Source organism: Typopeltis vanoorti, chromosome 4, assembly GCF_054136105.1.
Source record: "Typopeltis vanoorti isolate ZY-2024b chromosome 4, IOZ_Tvanoo_1.0, whole genome shotgun sequence".
Lineage (NCBI taxonomy): Eukaryota > Metazoa > Arthropoda > Arachnida > Uropygi > Thelyphonidae > Typopeltis > Typopeltis vanoorti.
In genome coordinates, this window is record NC_143552.1 from 169,740,294 (window position 1) to 169,758,035 (window position 17,742).

Below are 17,742 nucleotides of genomic sequence, written 5' to 3' on the forward strand. Positions count from 1 at the left end.
TTGGTAGATTGAGTGGTGGAGACAGTTGTAGAACAGGTGCCCTCCCTCAATGAGTCTTTGGACTCCCTGGAGGTGTAAAATAATAATAATAATAAAAGTAATTCTGAATAACTTGGTTTAAGGGGACACACCAACTAGTTTGGGCATTAATCTACACCATTAATTTTTTTTCCCATTTCAGAAATACGACTGTCACATTTAGAGATAACTGGAGTCTGGGAGCACTTTTCACTTCATTTTTTTTTAACAACTGTAAAAACAGTAGTGCAAGGTAACTTTAGCTTATGGCCTCTCTCAATGTTCTATATACCATCTTCATTAAATTTAATCATTTTAATCTTAGTATCTAATGTAACAGGTTTATGAGTCTTCTTTTCACTGGAGCAACAGCATCCTTACTTTGAATTTTATCTGCATTATTTAACAATGATAAAATAACAGTTATAAACAGCTTATAATTCACAGTGAAACATCAAACAGGGAGAAATGTAAAGAGCAACAGTGTCAAAAATAAGATGAGTTCCCAAATACTGTGCATTGGTTGATTCATGGCAGCATCATGTCACTGATAACATTATACATATGATGCAAATATGGCATCACATAAACCAGCACTGGTCATAATTGTAAAGCGTCATATGATCAGATCATCATAAAGCAGATATATTACTATATTCAGTTCACATAGCCAAACATTTCTAATATTGCTATTTTGATAAATTCTTATTGTTCATATTTAATTTTCTTTCTAACCATTTACTGATGTGTAAATTCACCAACTTTTATTTATTTATTTTTTTTTTAGAAACTGCAACACTATTTTACATACTATGAAAATGCTTCAGATATTGTTTGCTTCATCACAATATGAAATGATATTCTATATATGAGTATTAATCAAGTAAAAAAAATTAATATCGATTGGATTCCCCACCTCCAGTATAAAATTAATGGAACTTACGCAAAGAATCCTTCATAGCGAGCAATTTTGTAGATGCAATCAAATGTATTTTTATATTTATTTGCTTCCAGACCCTAAAAAAGAAAAATAAATAAATAAATAAATATAAGTGTGAACATGAACTATATGTTTATTTATTTTATATATATATATATATATATATATATATATATGACCGAATTATCATTGACTCTGTTAACATACATAGTTTTATGAAGAATTAAATGACTAGAACCGAGATTTAAGTAAAAAGGTTTTAATATAAACACACTACTAGTTTCGGCCTGTAACAGCCTTCTTCAGGTGACATTATAAACGAAGAAAAAAAAATAAACATTGAGGGTTAAAATACTATGAACAACATAGACAGTCTTTATACATAATTAGCATGAAAACGTTGTAGTTGTATTTGAAGCTGTTCTTTCATTTGTTGCATTATTGGGAGAGTGCGTGCTTGCTGCATCATGTGAACGCTAGTACATGAATACAGCTGAATGACTATTATTATTATTGTTCTTCTGGGAAACTCCAAGGAGTCGACAGACTCATCGAGGGAGGCCCTAACATCATGTCTGGAACAACTATTCAACATTTACACAGTATCTATCATATCTTGCCTTGAACTCATTCACGGTCGTAGCATCCACAACAGACTCTGGAAGCTTATTCCACTCATTCACCACTCTCCAAGTAAAAAACCTAGCTCTAACACCCTTGTCAACCACGCTCTTGCCCAGCTTCCATGCATGGCCCCTAGTCCTCCCACCACCAGTCATATTTTCAAAAATATCTTCTGGATCAATCTTATAAAAACCCTTCAGTAATTTGAATGTCTCAATCATATCACCCTCCTTCGCCTATCGTCCAATTTCTGCAACCCACAAATCCTCAACCTATTCTCATAAGGTTCATTCCACAGACCTGCTATCATCTTGGCCACTCGTCTCTGGACCCTCTCCACTTCCTCCCCATCACGAAGAAACCCTGGTGCCCATAACTGGGCACAGAAGTCCAGATGGGGTCTTATCAAGGCTCGATACAGAGGAACAACAACTTGCTTCTCTCTGCATGTTAAAGTATTTTTCATAAGCCAAGTGATTTGGTGAGCTGTTTTAGTTACTTTTGCAATGTGCCCCCTAAACTGAAACTCCCTATCCACCAGTACTCCAAAATCCCTGGCCTCATCAATCTCCTGGAGTACGGTTCCACCTATGCGATATACTGCTGCTATTCTTTTCACCCCAAAGTGCATAACCTTACACTTTGCCACATTAAACTGACATCCATTTTTCCTAACCCAGTCCTCCAAACTACCCAAATCATCCTATAAAATTTTGACATCCTGTGCACTCACAATTGCTCTACCCAACTTTGCATCATCAGCAAACAAGTGAACACTTCCTCTCAAATCCTTTCCAATATCATTCATGAAAAAATTGAAAAGCAGTGGTCCAAGAACAGAGCCTTGCGGCACTCCACTACTCACAAGACGTCTTTTTGACTCCACTCCTGAATAAACCACTCTCTGGTATCTCTCCTTCAACCACCCTCCTATCCATCTTACCAACCCTATATCTATCCCCATCTGCTCCAGTTTACTGATTAGGGTTCCATGTGGTATCCTGTCAAAGGCCTTGGGCAAGGTCCAGTAGTATCACTGTAAACCCATTACCCCTATCCAGTTCAGCCGTCACTGTGTTATAAAACGTGAGCAAGTTACTGAGGCATGATCTACCCTTCACAAAACCATGTTGTCCCCCATACAATATCCCATTTTCATCTATCCAATCCTGTATTCTTTTCTTGACTAATTTCTCTAAGACCTTGACAATGATTCCTGATATGCTAATCGGTTGGTAATTTACAACAGCAGTCTTGGAACCACCTTTATGCAGTGGAACTATTTTCCCTTCCTTCCACCCGCTCGGGACTAACCCAGACCTGAGACTCAAATTAAACAAAATGGTCAAGGGTATTGACAATTCTTTAGCTGCTTCTCGTACTACACGAGCTGGTATACCATCCAATCCCACAGATGTATTGACATTGAGGTTATGCAATAGACTACTCACATCCATTACATTCACCACAATTCCCGTATAATCTACTGGTTTATTCGTTTCTGCAATGTCACCACCTGGATAATATATTCTTGCAAAGTGCTCACTCATTAACACAGCTATCTCAACTGATTCAGTTACCTCCCTACCATCGGCATTCTTTAAAATCATTCTGCCATGTACATTTTTCCTTTTACTTGCTACATATCTAAAAAACTGTTTAGGATTCTCTTTAGCCTGCATGGCCAGTGTTCTTTCGTAATCTTTTTTTGCTTTTCTTACAACACTCGTCACCCTTCTGGCCTGCGCTTTATACCGTTCATGTGCCTGCCGGTCACCTTTCTCCTTAAATTCCCTCCATAGTTGTTTTTTTTTTTGCAGCTCAAGCTTAATGGTGTTATTCATCCATTTAACCCCTACTTGATTTATTATTCGCACTGTATACAGTCAGCCATTGCTTCATGCAAGCACTTCTTAACTACCTCCCATGCACTATCAACTTCTAGTCCTTGCAGTTGCACATGCCATGGCACTGAGCAAATCAATCTCCTAAGATTCTCATACTTTCCAGCCCGATAATTCCACATGTACCCTGTCTTAATTGAAAATTCTACACCTTTAGCCACCTCCCAAGTCAAGACCCTATGATCACTCTCACTGATTGGTGGCAATGTGGTCATATTTGTTACAGCCAAATCCTCAGATGTAATTACTAGGTCAAGTACTCTCTGACCCCTAGTATTTTCCATTACATGCTGTCGCAGATAGTTATCCCTTAATAACCGCATAAAATCCAATTCCTTCCTCCCGTGTGTCCTCTCCTCACTCCAATCAATGCGACCATAGTTGAAATCTCCCATAATAATCACTCTCCTTCCACTCATTTCTTCTATTTGCTTGTGCATATTGTCACCACCATCTTTACCATCACCTGGTCTATAGCAGCACCCAATTGTATATTTAGTTCTGCTAGCTACAATCTCAAACCAAATGGCCTCAAATGTGCTCTTTTCTCTATCCTGCAATTCAACTTCTATTTTCCTTGGCTGTAGCTCATCAGCTATCATCAACAATACTCGTCCCCCCATTTTATTCTCTCTGTCATTCCTGAACACACTATACCCATCACATTCAATCCCACTAGCTATATCATCTACAGTCAGCCATGTTTCACTAATACCAATAACCTGTGGTCTGGAAGTGCCAACCATGGCCAAAAACTCTTCCTTCTTGTTTCTAATACTCCTAGTATTAGTGTACATGAATTTAAGACCCCCATTAGCCCCAACCCTACCTTGATGCCTTATATTAACTATCCCACTCTGGTTTGTTGTCGTTATTTGCTCTAGCATATTACATTCATTCTTACATTCAACTGCCTCCCTAAGGACTGTATATCTACTCCCCCCCCTTAACAAATCTAGTTTCCCTGAATTTGCACATCCACTACATTCAGCAACATATTCTCAAGTCTTCTTACACCATAACCATTCAAATGCAAGCCATCCATCTTATATAGATCCTTTCGCCAATCAAACTCACTCCATACGTCCACAAATTCCACACCACTCGTCATACATAACCCACGCATAAAGTCATTCGCAATTATGGCCCTCCTTTTAAACATTTCACTGTCATACCGTGGCAAAAGACTAATCATTCTAACTCTCTCTCACTCTTTTGCTACCACAAACAATTCATTCAGGTCTTCTATCATTTCCATTTTATCATCTCTCAAATCATTCGTACCTGCCACAACAATGATTTCTTTCACCCTTTCCTTTTGCTCTCTAATAGACTCAGTTACATCCTTTATGGTCGCACCAGGTTGGTACGATTTTGTCAAATCTTCTACTAACACACCTCGTACTAACGAGTCTCCATACAGCACTCTATCTTTCACTTTGTTCATGTTCACATTCATACGCCTATTTTTCCTGTCATACCTTTTATTATTGGTTGGTTCATTCAGTCGACTTTTGTTCATGCACTCTAGCTGATGTTTTGCCCTTTCTATCGCACCATTCAACAACGCGATCTCATTCAATGCATCTATCTCATCTTTTTTTATTCTCTGAGAAACCATTTATACTATCATTCACACTTTCTACATTCCCACTCTCATAATTCTCATGTACAACCTTGCCGTTTCTTGTCATATCGCTATTTTCTTCATTCTGAAGTTTGACAAAAATATCACACTCACGATCCGAAATACACTTCAATTCCTCATTCTCCCTACATTTTCTACACACATTCAATCCTTTATTATCTTCTATCCACACTCCGACCGCACTCCGCAAAGCGTACATTTCACAGCTAGTACACTGACTCATTTCTTTTATACTATTGTTCTTTGATAACGATGGCGAACCATCATTACTGGCCGCCATTTTCCTTCGTACAGGTGCCATAATTATTGCAACGTGTTTTATCAAATAATAAGTTATACACACTGACATCCCAGACTATCTGGGAGGTTGTAGCTTAAGTTGTTATTTAGATGAATAGGATTGAAGATGATTTCTCTAGATTCCACAATTTTTCTCTCTACTTCGTCACTGCAACGGAAGATGTTAGTAGATTTTTCCCAGCAGACTTTGTGACTTTGGTTATCATCATTAGGATGAGCCGAGAAAAGGATATGACTTGATAATGCACTCGCTCGCTGTCTCTTGAAAGTATGTCCCTAATGTGTTCTTCCATACGCATTTCGACAGATTTGTCTGTCTTCCCAAAATAAGGAATATCATAATCACACAATATTTTATATACACCAGGGTATTTGAGTTGATGATGGCAAGGTTTTGTTTGGCTAATTAAGTAACGGATCTTTGGAAGTGGAGTGAACAAGGTTCTGATATTGTATTTTCTTAGAACTTTTGCTAATTTATGTGAAACAGTACTTATGTAAGGAATAGATATATTGCCTTTGAATCTATTTGTTTCTTTTGAGTGATGTCTAGGAGGATTAAGAAGGAATTTGTCAATGATTTTCTTGGAATATCCATTAACTTCGAAAGAAGTTTTCAGATGGTTTATTTCTGTAATAAATTTGGGTCATCCAGAAGAGAACGGGCTCTATATCCCAAGGTGGAAATTATTCCAAGCTTACGAGGAGGGAAATGATAGGAATGACTGTGCAGATATCTGTTGGTATGTGTGAGCTTTCTATATATAGATATTTTTAGTTTACGAGAAGAGCGAGTCAGTTTGACATCAAGAAAAGGCAAGGAATTATCCGTTTCAAGCTCGGCAGTAAAATTAATACTTTGATGTCGGCTATTGAGATGTTCGAGGAAAACCATAAGGGATTCATGTCCATGGCTCCAAACAATGAAGACATCATCCACATAACATTTCCAAACTTTAGGTGTTAAAATAAAGGAAGAGATAGCCTTGGTTTCAAAATCTTCTAAGTAAATATTTGCGAGAACAGGAGATAAAGGATTACCCATAGCCAGTCCATGATTTTGTTTGTATATATTATCTTGAAATTTGAAGTAACCGGACCTGATGCAATGTGTAAGCAAGGCTAACATTTTTTTGGATAACTTGTCCTTGAATAATGTTAGGACTTCATCTGTTGGGACATTAGTGAACAAAGAAGTTATGTCCAAGCTAGCCATGATGTCATTTTCATCAACTGTAATATCCTTGATGTATGTAACAAATTCTGTAGTGTTCTTGATAAAGGATGGTGACTTTCCTGAAAAACTTTTTAGGTATTTGGCAAGATATTTTGAAAGATTGTATGCAGGAGAATCGATACCTTCTACAATTGGGCGTAATGGGATGTTCTCTTTATGGATTTTAGGAACACCATATATGCGAGGAATTAACGGATGGAGAGAGCATAGAAATAAACGAACATTTCGGGATAATTCAATTGTTGTTTTTAATAAGTTGTTTGTACGATTTTGAAGTTCACAAGTTTGATCTCTCTCGAGTATTGAGTAGGTATCATTATGTAGTAATTCAATCATTTTATTCTGGTAATCTTCAGAGTTCAGGATGACTGTTGCATTTCCTTTATCCGTGAACATATGTTTATACAGTGAACAATGTTTCTGGACATTGTGATTTTGATATCCTCAACAAGCCATCATAATGATTAATCTATACAGCAGGGATCACCAAACTTCTTTGACTGTCGACCCCTTCAAGAGTTTCTTGACTTTTTATAGAACCCCTCTATTTTACTATTACGTAATTATAACAGGATAAGCAGAAAAGACGCTTGTTGGTAAATACGTCATTTTGGCCTACTTGATTAGCCTCCATAACTATTTTCATGACCTTGCTCCATCTTTCATGTCACTGTTCCCACGATTCACTCTTAATTGCATTGTCATTCAGGATGGAGATAATTCAAGTTAACCGAATTAAATATTACCCGTACAATGATGTCTTACGTTTTTCTATCGACCCCCTAATAATGCTATATCGACCCCTGGGGGGGGGGGTCGATATCGACCACTTTGGCGACTGCTATACAGAAATGAACTGCCATTTGGAGGAATGTATCTAAATACCCATGTCCATTTATCAAAATTTAGCAGATATGTCCACTCAGGAGAGTCATCTGTAATTAGCCAGAAGGTATGCCAGTGGTGTACACACAATGATAAGATACACTATTATAAACCAATTCACTCAAAATTTAATTTTATAGATGCACAACTCACTTATGCTCAAAATATACAGTGAGCAATGATTCTGAACATGTGATTTTGATATCTTCACTATTTTGGCAAATACACACTGGACGCAGTTATTTGAACACATTCTTCACCATTTGGCAGAAAAAAAAATTGAAATTGGCATATCCAGGAAGATGTCATCTGCAATTACAGCCAAAAGCAATGGTAATTCATGAAACACTCAAGTGCCTGCATAATTTTGGTAATACAGTGCATATCTTGTACACAAAACAATAAGCATGTAACAAATGCATAAAACTACACAGTAGCACAATACAATTAGTGGTACTGTTTTGTTTTGTTTTTAATTAAAAATTTTTGTAAGTCTTTTACAAACAAAACAAATAAATATCAAAAGAATATCTGAAGCAATTACTCTTTCAAAAAACAATAAAATAAATTAAATCAGTGACAAAAAAAAAAAAAAAAAAAAAAAAAAAAAAAAAAAAAAAAAAAAAAAAGCAAGCCTAAATAGGCTAATCAGCCAAGGATAGCTGCTCTGCTTTCTAACAAAGACTGTAGATTTTAGTCTCAAATGCATATGTGAAAGGGTCCAGAGAAGACCGACTATGTGATAACCATCTTTGGGATGTAAAATTGAAAGAATGCAATTTGCAAAGCCTTGTGAATAGGAGGCAACAACAGAGAGGAGATATGATTGAGAACTTGATAAGGGATTGTTACCAGATTAATGTGGAAGAAATTTTTCAAGAATAGCAGAGGGGAGATAGAACAAGGGAACATCCCTGGAAACTGTATAAGGAGATGTGAGCAAGGAAGTAAGGAAGGGGTTCTTTGCATGGAAAGTGGAATGCACTGCCTGACAATGTGAGACATCAAATGAGTTTAAAGCATGGTTTGATGAGATTTGTGTGTAACAGTGTACCTACCACAACTAGTCTTTTGACTTCATGGAGATCTGGTGTTAATAATATGCATGAATGTTCCTGAATGCTTTCAGTGATAAATGATTTTCATAGCACTATGTGAGACTACTACCCTGCTTACTGGAGGCCTCTAGAGCATGGTTTCTGGGTGACAACTTTCAGCTAAACTAAGTATTAATGTACTAGAGATTCACTATCTTTCATGTATGAGATTCACATAATCATCACTATCATCACACACATAGGTCATTAACAAACAGCATAACCACCATGTTACAAAATTTTGATTTTTTTTTTTTTTTTTTTAATGAACTGAATTTATTAACATCAACAGAAATAAATGCAGCATAATTCAATACAAGATGAGATAAAATACAAGATATGTAATTACAATATGTCTTATTAATATAGTATCATTTTTGTTCTAGAAGTTCTGATAAACACCTAGAATAAAAATGATATTAAAGCAACTGATATAACCACAAGGAAGAACATACTAGTAGCATAGTTATGAAGGTAACTCATGTTCTTTCTTGTGACTATATCACTTACTTTAATATCATTTTTGTTCTAGGTTTTTATCAGAATTTTCCAGCCCTCCCTTCCTATATATAATTTATAATAAACAAAAATACATATGCATAACCAATGGCAATACCGGTTACCAGAAGAATATAATAGCAGATACTTACTGATCTATAAAGATAACTAAATTGAAAAACTGAAAACTGAAATTGATAAATTGAAAAACTGCAGAAGCAGCAAGAGTTAAGCAAGGATGAAAAAAGAAAGAAGCAGGTGATTCGAAGGAATAATAAAGACTCATCCCCTTAACTTAATTTACGCCGCCAGAAAAATAGCCTCTTGGCTCTTTATCTTAATAATAAAGACTGACAGAACAAACAAGAAAAACAAGTTAAGGAGAAAATTATGTATGGAGATTAAATGATCAGGGGAGTACTTAATGAAAGTGTGACAAAATTGTGTTTTCCAGGTGCAGAAATTCAAGCTGCAAGTTGAAGGAAATGATTGTCTTGGTTGGTACCAATGATTTGAGAGACGATAAGCATTCTATGAGGGAGGATGTAAAGGAACTGTTACAAGAGGCAAAACTGAAGCAATCTGGTGCGAGATTGTAAGTCTCCTGCCACGCAATGATAGAGGCGAACTGAGAAGGAGGCCATTGATAACCGATGAGTCCGTACGTAGATTGTGCAAAAGGAATAATGTAGAATTTGTGGATCTGTGATATCTGTTTGACAGAAAGAAGGATATGTACAATGCTGATGGACTGCATCTAAATGGTTTTGGTGTTAGAGAGAGTTGTTCACCGAGCATGCTAAAGCACAAATTCAAGGAAACTTAAGCAATTAGGGTGGAAGCAAGTGAGTTTGTGTGAAGGCACCCATGAAGCAAGTGAGTGTGAGAATGACCAAGTGAGGAATCTAGTCTCTTAAGCAAAACTACTGAATATGTAGTCAATTCAGAAAATGGGGGAGGGGGCTAAAGGGATGCTGCAATTTATATATACTAATGTCAGAAGTATCAAGAACAAAAAGGAGGAGTTTTTGGCATTGGTTAGTGCAACCTCACAAGTTAGGCATTATGAGACTTGGTTAACAGCAGATGATGTAGTTACAGGGATTGAATATGAAGGGTTTAGAATTTTCAGGGAAGATAGAGAAGATAGAATGGGGGGGGGGGGGTACTGCTGATGATAGCAGATGAATTCAGGCTAAAAGGAATAGGAGACAGGCAGGAGGGCTGCTGTTCATTTGAAGTAATCTGACGTGAGATTAAGGCCAGAAAGACAAAATATACAGTTGGTTGTTGCTATAGGACAGGGAGTTCCACAGATGATCTGGAAGACATGTATCACCAAATTAGTATAATGAGTACAGGTCGAGTATTTATTATGGGGAACTTCAACTATGGCGATATAGACTGAAAGGAAGAAAGCTCAGGGCAGGAAGGAAAGAGAATTTATACACCTGCTAAGAAATAATTACTTAAGGCAGCATGTGATGGAGGGGACTAGGGGTGGGAGAGTATAAGACCTGGTCATAGGATCAGAAGAGCTATCCATAACCAAGGTGACATCATTGCCTCCAATTGGTGAAATTGACCATGTGGTCTTGACTTGGGATATTGTAAAACATGAGGAATATTCTGTCTAGAAAGGGTGTTTGTGGAATTACAAGGCAGATAATTATGACCTGCTTAGGAAGATTAAGCTAAAATCTGTATCATGGCATTAAACACTGCAGTTAAGGATGTTAGTAGTGCATGGGATATAATTACGGGTCATCTAAAGGAAGCAGTATTAAATTGTATACTTAGGATAAGGAGGGTTAACTGAGTATGAGTTAGATGGATGAGTAATATCATTAAGCACGAACTGCAGAAAAAGAAAATGCTGTGAAGAGTATATAAAAAGAAAGGTGACCAGCAAACTCACGAACAGTACAAGGCTAAGGCAAGAAAGGTGACCAGCATAGCAAAGAAAGCAAAATCAGATTATGAGAAGAATTTAGCTGAGCAGGCCAAAGGAATGTGGCAAGTAAGGGGAAGAATGACTATGGAAGATTGACCTTAATGAGTTATGGTCACGAGAAGCAGATAACATAGTTGAATTACTGAGCAACCACTTTGCAAGCATAACATAGCAAAGGCATTGACAGAATACCACATGGAACTCTGTTATGCAAATGCCGATGGAAATGACACTGGTTAAGTGGATAAGAGGATGACTACTGGACAGATATCAAAAAGTAGTATATGGAAGGGCAGAATCGAGGCGAAAACAGGTGACTAGTGGTGTACCCCAAGATTCAGTGCTGGGACCATTGCTGTTTAATTTGTACATAAATGACATAGGAAATAAACTGAAAGGAAATATTCAGTTGTTTGCTGATGATGCAAAATTAGGTTAGTAATAGTTAATCAAGGCGATGTCAAGAGCTTGCAGGACAATTTAAATAGGCTGTCAGTATGGGCAAAAGTTGATGGGTGTCAGTTTAATGTTGAGAAATATAAAGTTATGCATTTTGGAATGAATAGATTACAAGCCATGTATGACATTGATGGCACTGTACTCAGGGAAATAGAGGAGTTAGAGATTTAAGGGGTGGTGGTGGTGGTGGCAGACAAAGAGTTAAAGTTTAGAGGACTTATTGCTAAAGTATTCCAGAAGATTACTTGGCTATTGAAGAACACATCAACAAGCAAAGATAAGGAAGTTGTTATTCCTCTTTATAAGGTCTTAATATGTCCATATCTTTATTACTGTGCTCGTTTAGTCCCCTGGGTTTCTTGGGGATGAAGAAGGGATGGAGAGGATTCAGAGGCAAGTGACCAAGACAATGAGTGGACTGTGGAATGTTCTCTATGAAAATAGATTGACGGTGTGTGGTTTGCAAAAATTGGTTGATAGGAGAAAAAGAGGGGATATGATAGAAACATTTAAGTTGCTTAAAGAGTTTTATAGGATAGATGCAGGGGATATGTTTCAGCACTTGGCTAGAGGGATCAGAACAAGGGGTCATCCCTGGAAGTTGAATAAAGGTGTGGTTAGTAAGAGTGCGAGTACTAGATCTTTTGCTTGGAGAGTTATGAATGAGTGGGTTGCCAGAGTCAGTTGTGAGTGCTTTGTCTGTTAATGCATTCAAGGAGAGGTATTATAGATTGTGTGGATAGATTGTTTCTCCTGTGATAGTCTTTGGCCTCCATGTAGGTGCTGGTATAATAATTCAGGAAATAAAAGTGGTTGTCATCCTAATGTGATGCTATAGTTTCTATATACTAATGCCAGAAATATCAGGCACAAAATGGGGGAATTTTTGGCATTAGTTAGTGTAACTTCACCAAAAGTTGTGGGCATTAGTGAGACTTAGCTAACAGCAGATGATGTAGATACAGGGACAGAATGAGTAATTTTAGTATTTGGAGGGAGGATAGAGAAGATGGAATGGTGGGAGAGTGGTACTGCCAATGATAGCAGATGAACTACAGCCAAAAAGAACAGGAGTCACGTGAGAGGGTGGCTGTTCTTTCAAGACAAAATAATATACTGTTGTCGCTGCTATGGGAGAGGGGGGGGGATTCCAGGGATGAGCTGGAAGACATGAATCAGTAAATTAGTGCGATGAGTGCAGGTCAAATAATTATTATGGGGGGACTTAAACTATTTAGATAAAGATTGGAAGGAAGAAATATCATATGGTAGGAAGGAAATGGAATTTGTACACCTATTGAGAGATAATTACTCAAGGAAGCATATGATGGAGGGAGACTCAGGGTGCAAGAGTAGAGGACCTTGTCATAGGATCAGAAGAGCTATCCATAACCAAGGTCGTCAAATCAGTTCCAACTAGGGAAAGTGACCATGCAATCTTGACTTGAGATATTATTATTTGACACCCCCAGGGAGTCCAAGGACTCATCGAGGGAGGGCAACTGCTCTACAACGCTGTCTCCACTATTCAATCACCAACTGACCACAACTACACCAACGCCATCTACTGCTGACTACCACTGGTATTTACACAGACAATCACAAACATCCATGTCCGCAGCAGGATTCGAACCCACAGCCTTTTGGCTGGAGACTGGATATACTATCCACTCGACCAACAATATTATAAAACATGAGGTATATTCTGTCAAGAAGAAGCATATGTGAAACTACAAGGTAGGTGATTATGACAAGCATAGGAGGAAGCTTGAAACCGTACCACGGCATAAAAACCTGCAAGCGAAAGTAGTGCATGGGATAAAGTTAAGGGACATCTATTGGAAGCAATATCAAATTGTATACCTAAGGTCAGAAGGATTAATCAAGTAGGAGTTAGATGGATGAGTAATATTGTTAAGCATAAGTTACAGCAGGGCTACATTAAAAAAAAAGATTTATCCGAGGGTCGCATCCAGTGCATATCTAGTAATTTAGTGAGCAGCAGCGACACAACCTCAATAGCTGAACAAACGAATAACACTAATTGAGTGCCCGGAGCATGCGGGTTGAAACAAAACAGTGTAAGAATGCTTCTTTGACACATCTAATATTTGAAAAATGTGGGTGATGTAAAAACACCAAATAAATTTATCAATATCGAGATTATCAATTAGTGATAGAATTAAAATATTTAATATGAATTCGATTCAAAGTGTTGTTTTATTTTTGTACTCATCAAAATCAAAATCCACAGGCTGGCCACACAAAATCGCACTGCAGGCACTTTTGGACAGTCCTGAGTTACAGAAAATACTGTGGAGGGTATATAAGGAGAAAGGTGGCCAGTAAACTCATGAATCAGTACAAGGATCAGGCAAGAAATGTGACCAAGCCTCGTCGGGCTTGGTCACATTAAATAAGATTGGGAAAAAAACTAGCCAAGCAACTAAAGGAAATTCCAAAGAATTCTTTCATTACATGCCAAGTAAGAGGAAGAATGACTATGGGAAAAATAACTTCAATGAATGTTGATGGTGATGAGGTAACAAACATAAAATAGTTGAAATACTCGGTGACAACTTTGCAAGGTCATATCATTCAAGTGAAATTACTGCTGTTATATATGAGACAGAGACTGATGTGAGAACAGAGGAGGATGAATTACAGGTAGTACTTAGATATTGCAGAATCTCAATGTAAATACAGCCATCGGATTATATGGGATATCAGTTCGCATTTTACTAGAACGTGCAAGGGAAGGAGCAATGCCTCTGAACCAAAGCTCTTTAATTTTAAGTCTCAGCTCTGGTAGAGTTCCAAGGGAGTGGATAGAAGGCAAAATAATTCCTTTGCATAAGTGGGGGGGGGGGGTTTCTAAGACTGCAGTAGCAAATATTATATACCTATCAGTATTTCAGGTGTGATGGTAAAAGTACTGGAAAAATTTATCAAAAAAATGAGAATTTAAGAATGATGGATAAGAATATGATATTCTATAAGGGACAACACTGCTTTGGGAAGGGGCCAGTCACACCTTAGTACCTAACTTTTTATAACAGTGACAGCTGAGTTGAATCAAGAAAATGGCCACATGATAATTCTTCTGCATTTTGCAAACACATTTGACAGAATACCATATGGAACATTGTTATGTAAACTAGAATAAATGAGAAAGGAAGGACATGATATTTGATGTGGATAAGAGGGTGGCTGATGGACAGATATCAAAAAATGATATGAAAAAAAGCAAATGCCTAGTGGCATGCTGCATGGTTCTGTGTGGGACCACAGGAAATATTCAGTTGTTTGTTGATGATACAAAACTGGGTAAAGTAACAGTAAACAGAAACGGCGAGGTTGTACCAGAGAATTGTGAGAGTGTGAATGATAGTATTAATGGTTTTACAGAGAATAAAAAAGATGAGATAGATGCAACGAGTGAGATCGCGTTGTTGAATGGTGCGATACAAAGGGCAAAACAGCAGCAAGAGCGTATGAGCAAAAGTCGACTGAATGAACCAGCCAATAATAAAAAGTATGACAGGAAAAATAGGCGTATGAGTGTGAACATGAACAAAATGAAGGATAGAGTGATGTATGGAGATTCGTTGGTACGAGGTGTGTTAGTAGAGGATTTGACAAAATCGCACCAAACCTGGTGCGACCATAAAGGATGTAACTAAGTCTATTAGAGAGCAAAAGGAAAGGGTGAAAGAAATGATTGTTGTGGCAGGTACGAATGACTTGAAAGGAGACAAAATGGAAATGATAGAAGACCGGAATGAATTGTTTGAAGTAGCAAAAGAAAGAGTGAGAGAGTTAGAATGATTAGTCTTTTGCCACGGTATGCCAGTGAAATGTTTAAAAGGAGGGCCATAATTGCGAATGACTTTATGCGTGGGTTATGTATGACGAGTGGTGTGGAATTTGTGGATGTGTGGAGTGAGTTCGATGGGCGAAAGGATCTATATAAGATGGATGGCTTGTATTTGAATGGTTACGGTGTAAGGAGACTTGAGAAAGTGTTGCTGAATGTAGTGGATGTGCAAATTCAGGGAAACTAGATTTATTAAGGCAGGCGGGGTAGATATACAGTCCTTAGGGAGGCAGTTGAATGTATGAATGAATATAATATGCTAGAGCAAATAAGGACAACAAATCAGAGTGGGATAGTTAATATAAGGCATCAAGGTAGGGTTGGGGCTAATGGGGGGTCTTAAATTCATGTACACTAATGCTAGGAGTATTAGGAACAAGAAGGAAGAGTTTTTGGCCATGGTTGGCACTTCCAGACCACAGGTTATTGGTATTAGTGAATCATGGCTGACTGTAGGTGATATAACTAGTGGGATTGAATGTGATGGGTATAGTGTGTTCGGGAATGACAGAGAGAATAAAATGGGGGGACGAGTATTGTTGATGATAGCTGATGAGCTACAGCCAAGGAGAATAGAAGTTGAATTGCAGGATAGAGAAAAGAGCACATTTGAGGCCATTTGGTGCGAGATTGTGGCTAGCAGAACTAAATATACAATTGGGTGTTGCTGTAGACCAGGTGATGGAAAAGATGGTGGTGACAGCATGCACAAGCAAACAGAAGAAATGAGTGGAAGGAGGGTAATTATTATGGAAGATTTCAACTATGGTCACATTGACTGGAGTGAGGAGAGGACACACGGGAGGAAGGAATTGGATTTTATGCGGTTATTAAGGGATAACTATCTGCGACAGCATGTAATGGAAAATACTAGGGATCAGAGAGTGCTTGATCTAGTAATTACATCTGACGATTTGGCTGTAACAAATATGACCACATTGCCACCAATTGGTGAGAGTGATCATAGCGTCTTGACTTGGGAGGTGGCTAAATGTGTGGAATTTTCAATTAAGACAGGGTACATGTGGAATTATCGGGCTGGAAAGTATGACAAGCTTAGGAGTTTGATAGTGCATGGGAGGCAGTTAAGAAGTGTTTGCATGAAGCAATGGCTGACTGCATACCTAGAGTCCGAATAATAAATCAAGTAGGGGTTAAATGGATGAATAACACCATTAAGCTTGAGCTGCAAAAAAAGAAAAACAACTATGGAGGGAATTTAAGGAGAAAGGTGACCGGCAGGCACATGAACGGTATAAAGCGCAGGCCAGAAGGGTGACGAGTGTTGTAAGAAAAGCAAAAAAAGATTACGAAAGAACACTGGCCATGCAGGCTAAAGAGAATCCTAAACAGTTTTTTAGATATGTCGCAAGTAAAAGGAAAAATGTATATGGCAGAATGATTTTAAGAATGCCGAAGGTAGGGAGGTAACTGAATCAGTTGATATAGTTGAGTCTGAGTGAGCACTTTGCAAGAATATATCATCCAGGTGGTGACATTGCAGACATGAATGAACCAGTAGATTATACAGGAATTGTGGTGAATGAAGTGGAGGTGAGTAGTCTATTGAATAACCTCAATGTCAATACATCTGTGGAATTGGATGGTATACCAGCTCGTGTTGTACGAGAAGCAGCTAAAGAATTGTCAGTGCCCTTGGCCATTTTGTTTAATTTGAGTCTCAGGTCTGGGTTAGTCCCTAGGGGGTGGAAAGAGGGGAAAATAGTTCCACTGCACAAAGGTGGTTCCAAGACTGCTCTTGTAAATTACCGACCGATTAGCATATCAGGAATCATTGTCAAGGTCTTAGAGATATTAGTCAAGAAAAGAATACAGGATTGGATAGATGAAAATGGGATATTGTATGGGGGACAACATGGTTTTGTGAAGGGTAGATCATGCCTCAGTAACTTGCTCACGTTTTATAACACAGTGACGGCTGAACTGGATAGGGGTAATGGGTTTACAGTGATACTACTGGACCTTGCCAAGGCCTTTCACAGGATACCACATGGAACCCTAATCAGTAAACTGGAGCAGATGGGGATAGATATAGGGTTCGTGAGATGGATAGGAGGGTGGTTGAAGGAGAGATACCAGAGAGTGGTTTATTCAGGAGTGGAGTCTAAAAGATGGCTTGTGACCAGTGGTGTGCCGCAGGGCTCTGTTCTTGGACCACTGCTTTTCAATTTGTTCATCAATGATATAGGAAAGGATTTGAGAGGAAGTGTTCACTTGTTTGCTGATGATGCAAAGTTGGGTAGAGCAATTGTGAGTGCACAGGATGTCAAAATGCTACAG

The 17,742-nt window shown here is 38.1% G+C and overlaps 1 protein-coding gene across 1 annotated transcript in view; it reads right to left on the bottom strand.

Moving 5' to 3' along the window:
• sea (mitochondrial citrate transporter scheggia) overlaps nt 1-17,742 on the bottom strand; it is a 204,842-nt gene that overhangs the window by 35,452 nt on the left and 151,648 nt on the right. The window contains exon 5 of the mRNA XM_090391587.1: nt 962-1,035. Coding sequence (XP_090247713.1) covers nt 962-1,035 — 74 coding nt within the window. The remainder of the gene's footprint in view (nt 1-961; nt 1,036-17,742) is intronic.